General features: G+C 42.6%; 1 protein-coding gene and 1 pseudogene across 1 annotated transcript; both read right to left on the bottom strand.

Moving 5' to 3' along the window:
* Positions 1-2,472: 2,472 nt before the first annotated feature.
* On the bottom strand, positions 2,473-5,771 carry LOC129394512 (putative homeobox protein Meis3-like 2; the record flags this gene model as incomplete). Its single annotated transcript, XM_055102218.2, has 1 exon — positions 2,473-5,771. A coding segment is annotated over one exon (1,293 nt), but the record flags the coding sequence as incomplete, so codon positions are not given.
* Positions 5,772-6,945: 1,174 nt separating this feature from the next.
* Positions 6,946-9,955, bottom strand: LOC117976703 (interleukin-6 receptor subunit beta-like; annotated as a pseudogene).
* Between the last annotated feature and the right edge of the window lie 6,572 nt (positions 9,956-16,527).

Raw genomic sequence — 16,527 nt, 5'->3', positions numbered from 1 at the left:
GCACTGCACAAGAAAGGATGGTCTTTTCACTAAAAAGTGATAAGACAACTGGATATCAATATGGAAAAAAATAAGCCTTCGGCCGGGCACGGTGGCTCATGCCTGTAATCCCAGGACTTTGGGAGGCCGAGGCGGGCGGATCACGAGTTCAGGAGATCGAGACCATCCTGGCTAACACGGTGAAACCCCATCTCTACTAAAAATACAAAAAATTAGCCGGGCGTGGTGGCGGGCGCCTGTAGTCGCAGCTACTCGGGAGGCTGAGGCAGGAGAATGGCGTGAACCTGGGAGGCGGAACTCGGAGTGAGCCAAGATCACGCCACTGCACTCCAGCCTGGGCGACAGAGCGAGACTCCGTCTCAAAAAAAAAAAAAAAAAAAAAAAGCCTTCATTCAACCAAACATATTCAGAAAAAATTAGTTCCATGGGCATTGTAGATCTAAATTAAATGTTAAAGGCAAGCCAGTAAAGCTTCCATATTTAAGTTAACTTACATGAAAGTTGTCATGACCTTAGGACAAGGAAGCACTTCTTTTTTTTTTTGAACAAGAATTTATTTCTTAAAATTTACTTAAGGGATTAGAGCTAATATACAATAGAACATTTAATATAACACTTGGAGTTATGTCAACATAAAAATAGCTGTGGTTACAATTAGCACATGCAATTCACTGCAAAGGTAAAAACACATACTGTACTCTAGACAAGGCTTCCAACTGAAGTTAGAGTAGATGGGGTAAAACAGCAAGTGAACATGAAAGGATTGCACTTAGAAGAAAGTGGGACATAGCTAGGATATAAAAGAAACATACCTAATGCTAATCACTGCATTGTCCTACTAGCAAATTGCACATTTATTTTTAGAGTATATTCAATACATATATACATTGAGACTAGAGAATTTTCAGATATCTACCTTTAAAATATCCCTTTGGTTCTAACACATCACATTATGGTATTAATGTTAACAGCACTTAAAACCTGTAGTTATCATTCAATGCTTGTGTTCAAGAGATTAAAAAAAAATCTGTCACTATTGGCCTTAAATGCATCTCATCACAATCCATCAACTTTAATGAAATGGGTAATGAAGTTAAACTACCCAGTTTATACAAATATTGACAGAGAAAAAGCCCTTAAAAATTTTGGAACAAATGAATGACAGAAGAGCTCACCCTGAGCTGCCACCTTTTAATTTTTAATGCAATGTATATGAGAATATCATGCTAATGCACATACTAGTAGCATGTATGATGGAAAAAATAGGTTAATGCAAAAGATAATACACTTGGCTTTGTAAAGTTTTGTTTTGACTTACATCTGTCTGAATTCTGTTTATTGAATCTGAAAAGGAACTGCTGCCAAAGACCAGTCCAAAGAAGAATTAGGCTGTAAGCCTGCTAGTTTATATCATCTATGAAATCAATGACAATGCCCAATTTTAGGCTAACCCTAAAACACTTGCCATTTTATGACTCCATATTCTTTCAATTTACAGAAAAGTACAAACTTTTTAAAGAAAGTAATCTTATCAGAGCAATATAATCTAACAATACCTATAATAGAAAGCTATCCCAGTAAATTTTTTGAACAATTGAACTTTTGTCTCACGTAGCTTATAACTTTGATATTTTATTCATCCCAACAAAATAAAACTTTATTGAAACAAAAGTGTATGGTTTAGGAATATGCTCTTAATAACAACTGAGCAAAATTAGAATGATGTGGACTATAACAGAATGAAGGAAGATCTCTCCTACTTGATGTACTTGGTCAATATATGTTAGTAAACAGAAATATTTTAGGGAATTCCATGTGATTATTCGACTTCTACATTTACACGTCATGGTTTTAACTAGTTAAATGGGGAGAAAAAAGACATGTTTAATAATTGATGTCTACTTCTCAAACTAGATGCTCTACTTTAAATATGAGCTTTAATAAATGTTTTGTAACATTTTTAAGTTGTAACATTTGTAAGTATACTCCACTCATCTTCAACTTCACAATAAGAGCTAGGGTCATCGGATGACTTCATGTGGTAAAACCCCTTATGAAGGAATAAGGCTGAAATTAAATGAACAATTAGGTACTGAAGAGATATGAACACAGAACATATGAATGAAATTTCCTTTTTTTCCTTGCTGCTCTGTTCCTGAGTGCTGATTGATCTGTAATAAAAAAGGATAGGATTAAAATTTTAGGTTTTAATGGTACAAAGTGTGAAGTCTTGTAGTTTTCTAATAATTATTCAGTATTATCCGTTTCAGAGACGAGGGTAGGATACCACAGACATCAGTAACTGACAAGTCATAATATCAACACATGTAACATTTGGGTCCTTTTTTTTATAACCCTAAGGGGAGCAACTGCAGTTGCAGAAGCGGTGAGTGAACTAGTTTTGTCCACACAAGGTTTTCTGATGTGCTAGTATTACTTTAAACACCACTTTTAGACACTAAAGATTCAAAGTGATAAAGCCACTCACTTTATTAGACTAGTTTTTACATAAATAACCAGACTTGTTTCTTTGCCTACCTAAAATACAATTTACATACATCAACACGTAGATTACTCTAAGACATGCTCAGGAAAGTAATTTTGAATGTAAAACAAGTTTTATGATTTATTTTCTCCTTAGGGCAGAAGATGTACATTACATATTAGTGCTCAAATCTATGTTCATTTCCAGAATGAATTTTTGCACAGTAATCATATATCCATTTAATATGTATAAAGTGTTCTTGGGGAGGGGGGCATTCACTCACTGTACCATGTTTTATACAGGCTTCAACATGCAAATTTGTTTATATCATGGCCTTCAATGATCCTCCATTCTCATTCCCGTAGATAAAGAGGTCACATTGTATAACTGACCCTGAAATGTACAAACTTCACACTATAACATTCTTCATGACACTATTTGTTAGGAGAAAAGTTGCAGCTAAACATTACAATCATGTGACTTATTTTGAGAAAATGGAAAATGTAATAGGTATAAATTTCCTGACACATACAGCAAGACAAATCCAGCCCAGCCTTTGATGATCAACTTAAACGCTGGCGATGTCATTATCTTGTGTGAATTTGGGTCTGTCCCTACCTTTACTTCTCTGTGCCTGATTTTCCTCATCTACTTTGAATTCATCATTCTATTAATCCACTTTTGCCTAAAGTGGGAAACTGAATATATCAGAATAAAGCATCTACTTTTTTTCATAAAGAAGATCATATAATATGTGAAAGAACTTTGAAGGATCAGGCATTATATCAATGCAAGAATATAAAAGATAAACAGGAAGTCTAATCTGAATAATATTCTGAGAGTAAAAAGTGTAATTATATTTCAATTATAAATGTATACCAAGTTTTCTTAGCTTTCTATTCTCCAATAACCTCTAGAAACTATTCTTTTCTTTTTTTTTTTTTTTTGAGATGGAGTCTCGCTCTGTCGCCTTAGAAACTATTCTAAGCATGCCTGGTTTCTGTAACTTAAATATGGCATAAAAACCTGTTTCCTTTGAATTCACTTGATAGCAGTAGTCAAACACTAATAATGCTTGCTAATTTCCTCTCACTTTCTTAAGAAAGCCCCTATATTTAGCCTCTGCCTCCATGTCGCATGTGGTGGTTAGGTGACAGCATAAGTACACTAGTGGCTTTAGCACTAAACTCGAGGCCTGGGTCACTTCTCCCCTGAAGAAGAAAGGTTTAAAAATTCCTAAATCACAATGTAGAACTAAGTTACACCCTACCTCAGAACTGCAGATATTAAAATACCATCTCTTTATTAAGTGTCTCTACAATAAGGATATTTGCTAAGATCAAGATGTACAATTTTTTGGATTCTGTTTTGTTTTGGTAAATACTGCCCAAGTCTTTTTAGTTTGCTTCAAACATTTACTAAAAATAAAAAATTTTAAATCTTTGCCTACTTAAAAATAAAAAAAAATACTCAAAACAAATTTAAGCTGAAGATATATACTGTATAAAGTGCTTCATCTACCTAATTCTCTGAAGTCTTTTTTTTTTCTGTGTTTTAAGACTTTATCATTAAAAAAAAGAAGAAATTAGAGAAGGGAGGTGGGGGGGACAGGAGGGTGAAGGAATCTCTCCAAAATGTCAGATCCGGGCGACCCTCCTTCCCTGACTGCCCAGCCACCCTGTCCCTTCTCTGTCCTGGCGGCGAGGCCCTAGCTGCCATCTTCTGGGGACCAAGGCCCAGGAGCCCAGCTCGGGTCCCAGGCAGAGGTGAAGGCAGAAGCGGGACTCAGGGCCTGGAGGCCTTGCCGGTGTCCTTGAGAGCCCCTTGGGTGGGCACTCAGGCCCCCATGTCCCAGCAGGGCCCTAGGGAGGTAGGCGTTGAGCGGAGAGGCCTTTGGAGGTGGGGTCCTGAAGCCGGAGGACCAGGCGGGAACCAGAGCCAGGTGTGAGGCTGGGGGTCACAGCTGGAGGCTGGGTCTCTCCCGCATCAGCCTCTATAGATAATGCCATTCTCCTTCCAAGTTCAAACTCATCCCCACTGATGCTGGAGGCCGGAAGGCCACGTGTGGCTCTGTCTCGGTATAGCCCCCAATGGGCTGGCCCTCTGGGCTGAAGGCTGCACCCTGCCCTGTGCGGTTGGATTGATCGATCATAGGTTGCACGATGCGTCTCCGGGCATTAATGAACCAGTTGTTGACTTGCAGGATGGTGAGCCCCGTGTCCTGCGCCAGCTGTTTCTTCTGCTCCTCCGAGGGGTACGGGTACGAGAGGTGCTGGAACAACCAGGCTCGCATGATGTTGGTGGCCACCTTGGGGAAGATCCCCCTCTTCTTGTTTCGCCGTGGCTCCTGGTCCAAGTCCTCATCTTCTCCACCAGAACTGGGAGAGGCCACGCTGGTGTCCAGCCCGACTCCTTGGTCACTGGAGTTGTCCCCACTCTGGGAGGCCAGGCCCCCGCTGGATGGACCTGGGGTCCCCAAATGTACAGACCCGCTATCCTCATGGTCTCGAATCCATATATTATTCTGGTCTGGGAGGCTGGGGCAGGAGGCTGGGTAGTCCTCGAAGTCCTCCCTGCAGCCACCATCCCGATCCTCGATGACCAGGTCGATGGGCATCTTTCCCTTCTCCAGCTCCAGCAGGTGGAACCGCAGCACTTGGATGGCCTGGATCATCAGATTGTCCAGTTCTGGGTTGGAGGAGAAGAAGGGCCTCTCAGAGCGAACCTGCTTGGCGAAGGCAGTGTTGTCCTCGTTGAAGGAATCAGAGGAGCAGACGTCACCGCCGCGGGGTGTCCCCAGCCCAGCTCCGGCCCCATCACGGGGAGAGCATGTAGCCAGTTCACATTTCTCAAAGACCAGGGCCAAGAGGGGGAAGAGCGGGTGTCCATAGATCTCATCCTTGTCCCTCTTCAGGCCGTCGCTGTCCAAGCCTGGGGGTAGGGGCTGGGGAGGCCGGTGAGGGCCATAGGGCCCTGGTGCCGCGGGCACTGCCTCTGGGAAGCCAGCCAGGGCTGCGGGGCCATCCGCGATGCCTGGGTAGTGCGGCAGCTCATCGTACCTCCGGGCCGTGGGCTGAGGCCGGCGGCAGCTCCAGGGTCCCTCCAGAGCCTGGCCGCGGGGTAGGGTGCAGCCCGGGGCCGCAGCCCCCGACGGCCCGTGATGTCGACGCCAGGGGGTGGGCAGGAGGCCAGATGCGCGCCCCCCACCCCCCGCCGCCGTCAGCGGCAGGCGCCGGGCCGGGTGGGGGCTCCGCGCATGGACCCCGGCCCCCGCCCCCAGCGGGGGTCACGGCCAGGAGCGCATTGCCGCCGGGACGGGGCAGCAGGCGCGGGCGGGGCGCCCGAGGCCCCCTCCCCTGGGCGCCCCCGTCCCTCCCCCGGCTCTGCGGGGAATCGAACCGTCCCCAGACGCACAGACCAGGGACCGCGGGGGGCGGGGGGCGGCCCGGGGCGGCGGGGGTCCGGCGGCGGCTCGGGGGTGCTGGCGGCCGTGCTCCGCGTTCCCGGTCTCTCCCTCCCTGTGGTCACATCCGGAAGTTCCACCCTCTGAAGTCTTAAGAAAGGTCAATGATGTGTGTGTGTGTGTGTGTGTGTGTGTGTGTACACACACACACAATTTAAGCCTTTAAAAATGGCAATTTTTTAGATGATTTATGGGTTTTTTCCCCCTTTACTACTACAATTTAAGCCTTTAAAAAATGGCAATTTTTTAGATGCTTGAGGTAGTTTGGGGGATCCCTAGCTCTTAATCGCGGCACTCTGTTGAGTTTGTGAAATGGATCTTCAAAGAGGTTGTCAATAATAAACAAATTTTTGAAACGCGTCAGATTACTAATTATTGATGAATAAAAAATGAGTACTTTTAGGCCAGGTGCAGTGGCTCACGCCTGTAATCCCAGCACTTTGGGAGGCCGAGGCCGAGGCAGATCACGAGGTCAGGAGATGGAGACCATCCTGGCTAACACTGTGAAACCCCGTCTCTACTAAAAATACAAAAACATTAGCCAGGCATGGTGGTGGGCGCCTGTAGTCCCAGTTACTCTGGAGGCTGAGGCAGGAGAATGGTGTGAACCCGGGAGGCAGAGCTTGCAGTGAGCAGAGACCTTGCCACTTCACTCCAGCCTGGGCAACAGAGCAAGACTCCGACTCAAAAAAAAAAAAGAGTACTTTTAATCTGCCAAGTTAAAGCTCTAGAATTCCTTTTCTCCAGTAATAACTGGCAGCATCACCACCAATGGAAGGGACCTAAGGAATATTGTGTACATTGATATACACGAGGCTGCTCCTCATTTTTTTTTGTCAGATTACAAAAGCTGGGCTCATATAGTTAGGGCCTATGGACCTCTTTTTAAATTATTTTAGCAGAAGTAGATGGTCTAGACCTTGCTCCTCTAATCTTTTATATTAACTTTCCCTAAGCCACTTTGATGACTATTCTAATCAAAATCAGTATAGCTGTGCTCACTAAGCATATCACTGCTTATTATTTAAATACCTTCTGTTTTCTATGTAGCAAAACAAAATGTTTTATAAATTTCAGATAAGCTTTCTGTTTTTCTTCAGTGCAAACATCCTGAAACAGCACAAAATCATTCAGCTAATCTGAGGATAAAGTCAGTTTATGTAGTGCTTAAAGTAGAATCCCAGATATTCTGGAATGGAAATAGCTCATGTGAAACTTCAGTTCATTTTTGTCCTTAAGGACAAATGATCATCTTCAGAGAGTGAAGACTTTTTAAAATCTGAATTCACAGATAAAATAATTTTAGCTTTACTTTATAGGTACTGCTGAAGTTGTAGCAGGAACTACTAGTCCTTCACTGAGGCATGTAGCCGCCTTGCCGTACAGTCTGTGGTAACTTTTAGGCATTCCTTCATCAATCACAGCCTCCATCCCAACTGTTTCAGATCTTTCTACTAGTCCCTCAGTACCTGGACCAAAAGTATCTGCTGCAGAAACTTTCTGAAACATTTTCATTTGCCCAGATCCACGGGATTGTGAAATATGATCTGAAATCTGTTGTTTAAGTCTAACAAAATCTTCCTCATTGACTGATGAAACTTGCTTTGACCTTTCAAAATGTGAAATATCTGGACTGGATTCATGCTGACTGCAGTTCTGTTTGAAGTAGTGTTGCCTGGGCAAAATGCCATCACCGCCATCTGCATGATCTACTAATTGTAGATCTTTTGGCCTCTCCTCTAAATCTAACAAGGGCTGGGTGGACTCGGATCTTGAGAAGACCTGGACTGATGGAACTTGGTGTCTGTAGCCACTGTGTACCACAGCAGAATACTGGACAGTGCTCGAAGTGTTGTGTGAAGATTCATTTTCATCACTGCTAGAAATGCTTGGCCTAGAAGATGACATGTATAAAGACCCCCCCAATACCACTGCTGTGTCCTTCAGTATTAATTTTTTCCTTTTTGAACAGGTCCAATGATTTCAGATCTTCTGCAAAAGGCTTTTTGTCATTTGCTTCTATTTCCACAACACCTACATCAGTGAAATTGCCATCTGAATACATTTGATCTTTTGCATTAAAATTGTGCCTTGAAGGAGTGTGAGGTGACCACTGGGCAATATGACTCTTTGAAGGATCTGGAACGTTAGGCCAGATGTGTTTTTTAATTAGGTCTCGCTTATTAAAGCAGAACAGCACTCCCAGAAAAGTTGTCAATAGGAATGCTAAGCAAACAGTTTAAGATACTAGACAGTTCCTCTGAGTTGATCACTGATAAATTATGTGGCGGATTAGGCTTCACTTTATATACAGCATCAAAATTGATATGATCTGATGTAGCCTTCCCAAGGGCATTCTCTGCTTCTACCCAGACTTCAATGTTGACAAAATACACAGTAGAATAATCAATGGTGCATGAGGTGGGGGTGTCACATTTTGGTTGCAATCAGCAAACTTGTGTGTTGCCCATTCAGAGTTTAAAGTGAAGTTTGTCTCCAAGTGTGTTTCCCTTCCAAGATCCCACTCACACCTCATTTTGTTTCCCTCATTCACAATGCAACTCAAATTTTTAGGTTTTTCTGGAGGCAAGCCTGAAATTATTGTGATTCCATAAACATTCTGTTCAAGCTGTCCGAATGTAAGAATGTTGCAAGTGAGTTGAATATTTAATGAAGCTATATGTGTAAAGGTGACACTGGATGCTGTTCTGTTTATGATAGTATATTGCTCCTTAAGAATAGCAAAATGGTTTGTTTTCCAGACAATGTCATTAGCATTTACATGAAAATAATCCATACATTTTTCCTTTAGCACACAAACTGCAGTGAAATTAGAATGAAGTTGTACAACTGGAGATTCGGGACTGATATAACCACATGGATCTAGAAGTTCACCTATAGATTCAGTGGTGAGGAAAATAAAGCTGGCACTAGCCAAGTCTGCAACGTCAACATCTTGCGCAGATATTTCCAAATCACAAAATTAGTAAGTGAAAGAGTAGGGATTTGAAGCTAAGTCTTCTGCTTCTAAATGTCACACTTTTTCCATTGGCTTTCACTCAGGCCGCACCGCCTGGATCCTCTGCGTCTCCACAGCACACGAACTCCTCGAACCCCTCGGCGCCACTCTGGGCCAGACCCGTCGGCCTGGCAGGTGCGGCCCCCGGTTCAGCTGCTCTGGGGCGGCCCAGCGCGGCTCCGCGGGCCTTTCGGCTGCTCGCCCCGGCTCCGGCTCCGGAAAGCTCGCGGATCCTTCTCCGGAAAGCTCGTCGATCCTTCTCCGCAGAAGCAGAGCGCCGCCCCAGTCCCGCCGCGGGGCGGGGCAAGGGAAGCACTTCTTAAGTGGAAATAGAAAGCATTAATTTTATATATATATATATATATATAATTTTTTTTTTTTTTTTTTTTTTTTGAGATGGAGGCACTCTGTTGCCCAGGCTGGAGTGCAGTGGCACAATCTCGGCTCACTGCAACCTCTGCCTTCTGGGTTCAAGCGATTCTCCTGCTTCAGCCTCCCGAGTAACTGGGATTACAGGTGCCCGCCACCTTGCCTGGCTAAGTTTTTGTATTTTTAGTAGAAACGGGGTTTCACCATGTTGGCCAGCCTGGTCTTGAACGCCTGACCTCAAGTGATCCATCTGCCTTGGTCTCCCAAAGTGCTGGGATTACAGGCATGAGCACCTGGGCTAATCATAGAAATATTTTAATAAACTGAACTACATGAAAGTTTAAAATTCGCATTTGCCAAAAGACTATTTAAGGTAACCCACAGAGGGAAAGAAGATAGAGCAACAAGCATAACTGATGAAGGGCTCATATGCATCCAAGTACTAACCAGGCTAGACCCTGCTTAGCTTCTGAAATCAGACACATTCAGGGTGGTATGGCCATAAAGGGCTCATATCCAGAATACATAAGGAACTCCTACAAATCAATAAGAAAAAGACAGACCAGTCTATATATAAATTGGCTTAAGACTTAAACAGGCACTTCAGAAGAGAGACTATCAATCTCATTAGTCATGAGAAAAAAGTCGAAAACCCAAGGAAATATCACTATATACTCACCAGAATGGTTAAAACTACAAAGACTGAAAATAGCAAGTGTTGGCAAAAAAGTACAGGAATGTAAACAATCATACTCTGCTAGTGGAAATGTGAATTGATAATAATCACTATGGAAAAGAGTTTGGCAATTTCTACTAAAGCTCAAGATATTTATACTCTATGACTCACCAAGCCATTGTGAACATATACACAATGGAAATACTTGTACATGTGCACCAGGAGATATACATAAGAATGTTCATAAGTGTTGTTACCCATAGTAGCCCCCAAATTAGAAAAAAAACCAAAATCCTATCAACAGTAAAATAAGTAGTCGTATATACTTACTACATAAAAATACCTTACAGTATGCCATACAGAAACACTACTGTACACCACGTCATTGTACACCACAGGAAAAATTGTAATATACACTTACTGTACAGGTGTAGAAACAAACTAGAACTACTGACAATTACTTGAATCAATCTCAAAAACATAATGTTAAATGAAAAAAACCCATAAACGGAAGACATAGACTGAATATGTTGTTTATTTTATATAAAGTTCAGAAAACAGAAAAAAGTTAAACTACAACATTCAGGGATATGCGCTTAAGTGGTAAGAAGTAAGAAAAGCAGGCCGGGCGCTGTGGCTCACACCTGCAATCCCAGCACTTTGGGAGGCCGAGGCGGGTGGATCACGAGGTCAGGAGATTGAGACCATCCTGGCTAACAGGGCTAACAGGGTGAAACCTCGTCTCTACTAAAAGTACAAAAAAAAATAGCCGGGCATGGTGGCAGGCGCCTGTAGTCCCAGCTGCTCCAGAGGCTGAGGCAGGAGAATGGCATGAACCCGGGAGGCGGAGCTTGCAGTGAGCCGAGATTGCACCACTGCACTCCAGCCTGGGCGACGGAGCGAGACTCCATCTCAAAAAAAAAAAAAAAAAACAGGCAAAAGTCGTTTATGGAGACAGAAGTCAGGGTGGTGGTTGAAGAAAAGCAAGAGAGTTATGATTATAACAATTGTGATACTGATTACTCTAGAATGACTGAAAGGCAAAGAAAAAGAGAGAGGCTATTGGGTTACTAGTAATACTCTTTCTTTACCTAGGTGATACCTACACAGGTGTTCCGCTTTGTAATAAATTACTGAGCTGTATATTTTTGTTCTGTGGATTTTTCTATGTGTATTGTATCTCATAATTTAAAAAGGATAAAACATAGCTCAAACTCCTTTCAAGGTTAGTGATCACGTTGGGAATAATATAAAGACATAAAACTAAATTCTTCAAAGGTTTAAATTATCATAATTCTCCATATAACAATGTTGTGGTTAACTATGGACCACATATACGACAGTGGTGCCATATGAATATAATGAAGCTGAAAAGTTCCTATCGCCTAGTGACATCGCGATGGTTGTCATCAAGATATGTAGGCCTAGGCTAATGTGTATGTTTGGGTCTTAGTTTTTAACAAAAAAGTTTAAAAAGTAAAAAAAAGAACTTTTTAATAGAAAAAAGCTTATACAGTAAGGACATAAAGTATTTTTGGATAGCTATACACTGTTGTTTGGTGTTTTAAGCCAAGTGTTATTACAAAAGAGTCCAAAAGTTTAAGAATATTTACAAGATTATAAAGTAAAAAAGTTACAGTAAGCTAAGATTTATTATTGAAGGAACAAAAATATATTCAGTAAATTTAGTGTATCCTAAGTGTGGAGTGTTTATAAAGTCCACAATAGCATATATACAGTAATGTCCTAGGCTTCACATTCACTCATTACTTACTCACTGACTCACCCAAAACAACTTACTGCCCTGCAAGCTCCATTCATGGTAAATGCCCAAAACAGGTGTGATATGGTTTGACACACCCAAATCTCATCTTCAACTGTGGCTGCCATAATTCCCAAGTGTTGTGGGAGGAGCCAGTGGGAGATAATTGAATCATGGAGGCAGTTTCCCCTACACTGTTCTTGTGGTAATGAATAAGTCTCACACGATCTGATGGTTTTATAAGGGGTATCCCCTTTCACTTGGCGTTCATTCTCTCTTGCCTGCCACCATGTAAGATGTGCCTTTCACCTTCTGACATGATTGTGAGGCCTCCCCAGCCAAGTGGAACCGTGAGTCCATGAAACGTCTTTTGCATCATAAATTACCCAGTCCCAGGTATGTCTTTATCAGCATCATGAAAAAGGAGTAATACAGTAAATTGGTGCCAGGAGTGGAGTGCTGCTATAAAGATACCCAAAATGTGAAAGTGATTTTGGAACTGGATAACAGGCTGAGTCTGGAACTGTTTGGAGGGCTCAGAAGAAGACAGGAAGATGTGGGAAAGTTTAGAACTTCCTAGAGACTTGCTGAATGGCTTTGACCAAAATGCTGATAATCATGTGGACAATATAATCCAGGCTGAGGTGATCTTAGATGGAGATAAGGAACTTGTTGGGAAATGAAGTAAAAGCGACTCTTGCTATATTTTAGCAAAGAGACTGGTGGCATTTTGTCCCTGCCCTAGAAATTTGTGGAACCTTGAACTTGAGGGAGATAATTGAGGGTGTCTGGCAGAAGAAATTTCTAAGCAACAAAGCATTCAAGAGGTGATTTGGGTGCTGTTAAAAGCACACAGTTTTAAAACAGAAACAGGGGACAGAAGTTCAAAAAATTTGCAGCCTGACAATGCAATAGAAAAAAAAAACCCATTTTCTGAGGAGAAATTCAAGCCAGCTGCAGAAATTTGCATAAGTGACAAGGAGCCAAATGTTAATCACCAGGACAATGGGGAAAATGTCTCCAGGGCATGTCGAAGAACTTTGCAGCAGCCACTCCCATCATGGGCCCAGAGGCCTAGGAGGAAAAAATGGGTCTGTGGGCTGGGCCCAGGGCCCCCCTGCTGTGTGCAGCCTAGGGACATCTCAGCCACTCTAGCCATGGACAAAAGAGGCCAAGGTATGGCTTGGGCCATGGCTTCAGAGGGTGCAAGCCCCAAGCCTTGGCAGCTTCCATGTGGTGTTGAGCCTGTGGGTACACAGAAGTCAAAAATTGAGGTTTGGGAACCTCTGCTTAGATTTCAGAGAATGTGTGGAAATGCCTGGATGTCCAGGCAGATGTTTGATGCAGGGTTAGGGGCCTCATAGAGAACTTCTGCTAGGGCAGTGCAAAAGGGAAAGGTGAGGTTGAAGACCAAACACAGAGTCCCCACTGGGGCACTGCCTTAGTGGAGCTGTGAGAGCCACCATCTTCCAGAGCCCAGAATGGTAGATCCACCAACAGCTTGCACTGTGCATCTGGAAAAGCCGCAGAGACTCAACGCCAGCCCATGAAAGCAACCAGGAACAAAGCCACGTGGGTGGAGCTGCCCAAGACCATGAGAACGCACCTCTTGCATCAGTGTGACCTGGATGCAAGATATGGAGTCAAAGGAGATGAATTTGGTGCTTTAAGATTTGGCTGCCCTGGCTCAAACCTGTAATCCCAGCACTTTGGGAGGCTGAGGCAGGTGGATCACGAGGTCAGGAGATTGAGATCATCCTGGCTAACACAGTGAAACCCTGTCTCTACTAAAAATACAAAAAATTAGCCAGGTGTGGTGGTGGGCACCTGTAGTCCCAGCTACTCAGGAGGCTGAGGCAGGAGAATGGCGTGAACCTGGGAGATGGAGCTTGCAGTGAGCCAAGATCGCACCACTGCACTCCAGCCTGGGTGACAGAGTGAGACTCCATCTCACAAAAAAAAAAAAAAAAAGATTTGACTGCCCCCCTGGACTTCGGACTTGCATGAGGCCTTTAGCCCCTTCATTTTGGCCAATTTCTCCCATTTGGAATGGTGTATTTATCCAATGCCTTTACCCCCTCTGTATCTAGGAAGTAACTAACTCACTTTTGATTTTGCAGGCTCATAGGTGGAAGGGACTTGCCTTGTCTCAGATGAGACTTTGGACTGAGGACTTTTAAGTTAATGATGAAATGAGTTAAGACTTTGGGGGACTGTTGGGAAGGCATGATTGGTTTTCAAAAGTGAGGACATGAGATTTGGGAGGGACTGGGGAAAAATGATATGGTTTAGCTGTGTCCCCACCCAAATCTCATCTTGAATTGTTGCTCCCAGAATTCCCACATGTTGTGGGAGGGACGTGGTAGGAGATAATGGAGTCACAGGGGCAGTTTTCCCCATACTGTTCTTGTAGTAGTGAATAAGTCTCACAAGATCTGATGGTTTTATAAGGGGCTTCCCCTTTGTCTTCACTCTCATTCTCTCTCACCTGCTGCCATGTCAGATGTGCCTTTCGCCTTCCACCATGTTTGTGAGACCTCTCCAGCCACATGGAACTGTGAACCCATTAAACCTCTTTTCATCATAAATTACCCAGTCTCAGCCATGTCTTTATCCGCAGTGTGAAAACGGAGTAATAGAAGGTGTATCATCTTTTATACCATATTTTTACTGTACCTTTTCTATGTTGAGATATATTTAGATACACTAACACTTTCCATTGTGTTATAACTGCCTACAGTATTCAGTATAGTAACATACTGTATAGGTTTGTAGCCTAGGAGCTACAATATGTGATAGCTTAGGCTATATCCATATAGCCTAAGTGCTTAGTAGGCTAAACCATCTAGGTTTGTGTTAAGTGCCTCTATACTGTCCATGCAATGATGGAATAGCTTAGCAACACATTTCTCAGAACATATCCCCATTGTTAAATGATTCATGACTATTCTTGAAAGACAATGTTAGTCATTGATAGCAGTCTGCCCTATCCTCTCAAAATCTTCTCTATCTCAACCCATTATTCACATATGCATACATATATACATGTATTTAGCTTCTTTATAATGAGGTACCACCTTACTTTCTTGACTCTAATAAAAGTAATTTTCTCTCTAATATATAACCTATGATTTAAGAGTTAACCAATTTCTCCCTCATTCAACTTAAAAGGCAATGCTTTTTAGTGAGTGCAACATGAAGGACATAAGAAAAGCTATCACATATTGCCAGGAAGATATTTCTTACCTTTTTTCTGATAATAATACATTAAAAACTCAAAATTACCTAAAAATAGAAAATTTGTTGTACGAATTATGGTATATCCATATGAAGAAATACTATGAAGTCATCAAAAAGCAACAAACATGAAATGGTCACAATATATTATGTGGATAAAACAGATTATAAGACTGCATGGTTTGATCCCAACATTGTTAACAAGTATGAAAAAAAGACAAAGATCAATTGATTGGGCATTCTGTGAGCCAGAACTTTCAAAAACTATTTTTTGAGAAGTACTATTGATATGCACAAAATAAGATGGTAGGCCAGACACTTGGTTCATATTTTCTTCTTTCTTTAAGTAATTAAAATTTGGCTGGGTGCAGTGGTTCACATCTGTAATCCCAGCACTTTAGGAAGCCAAGGCGAGTGAGCTGCTTGAGGACAGAAATTTGACACCAGCCTGGCCAACATGGTGAAACCTCATCTCTACTCTTAAAAATTACAAAAATTAGCTGGGGATGGTGGTGCGTGGCTGTTGTCCCAGCTACTCAGGAGGCTGAGGCACGAGAATTCTTTGAACCCAGGAGGTAGAAATTGCAGGGAGCGCAGACCACGCCACGGCACTCCAGCCTGAGTGACAAAGCAAAACTCTGTCTCAAAACAAAAAAATTAAAATTAAAATTAAAATTGAAATTAAAAAAGATAATCACTCCTGCCAGACCCAACTCTCTTGGAGATAACAATAAACTCTAGACTAAAACTAAAACAAAACAAGCAAATAAAAATCCTTTAGGCAAGGAAGAGTAAAGAAAAGTAATACAGATCCGGACAGGAGTTGGCTCTTGGGAAAAAGGTAATGGCACAAAGTGAGTTATGTGTTTTTAATGACTTTTAGCCTGAGTACACATCAAAGTTGGCACCACACAGGGTATATAAAGCTCCAATAGGAAACTCAGTCTTTCTGGCCTGAAGAACCACAGGGTAGAGTTCAGGGAAATCAGAGCTGCAGAAAAGTAAGGTGGGGATTCCTGGAAAGGAGAGATTCCCAAATTCTGTAAATAAAGCCTGTTCAAATATCTGGCTGATCTCTGAACTACCACCCAAGACAAAATTTGTAGTTTAAGTCCAACCAACTTACTTGTCTGGTAGAAGGGAGGAAGAAAGAAAGGAAAGAAGGGGACAGAGTTGTGTTAGTCTGTTTGCATCACGATAAAGGAATACCTGAAGCTGGGTAATTTATAAAAAACTGTGGTTTCATTTGCTCACAGTTTTGCAGAGTGCACAGGAAGCATAGTGCCAGCATCTGCTTCTCGTAAGGGCCTCAGGAAGCTTACACTCATGGCCAAAGTCAAAGGGGGAGCAGGCACATCACCTGGTCACAGCAGGAGCAAGAGATGCACAGGGGAGGTGCCATGCTCTTTTAAAAAACCAGATCTCATAGGAACTCAGAGCGAGAAACTCACTTTGAATCAAGGCGATGGTGCTAAGTCATTCATGAGGGATCTGCCCTGTGATCCAATCACCTCCC

The sequence above is a fragment of the Pan paniscus genome, chromosome 19, assembly GCF_029289425.2.
Source record: "Pan paniscus chromosome 19, NHGRI_mPanPan1-v2.0_pri, whole genome shotgun sequence".
In the NCBI taxonomy this organism is placed as follows: domain Eukaryota; kingdom Metazoa; phylum Chordata; class Mammalia; order Primates; family Hominidae; genus Pan; species Pan paniscus.
Note: the sequence above shows the minus strand (reverse complement) of the source record. Positions and strands in the feature narration are given on the sequence as shown.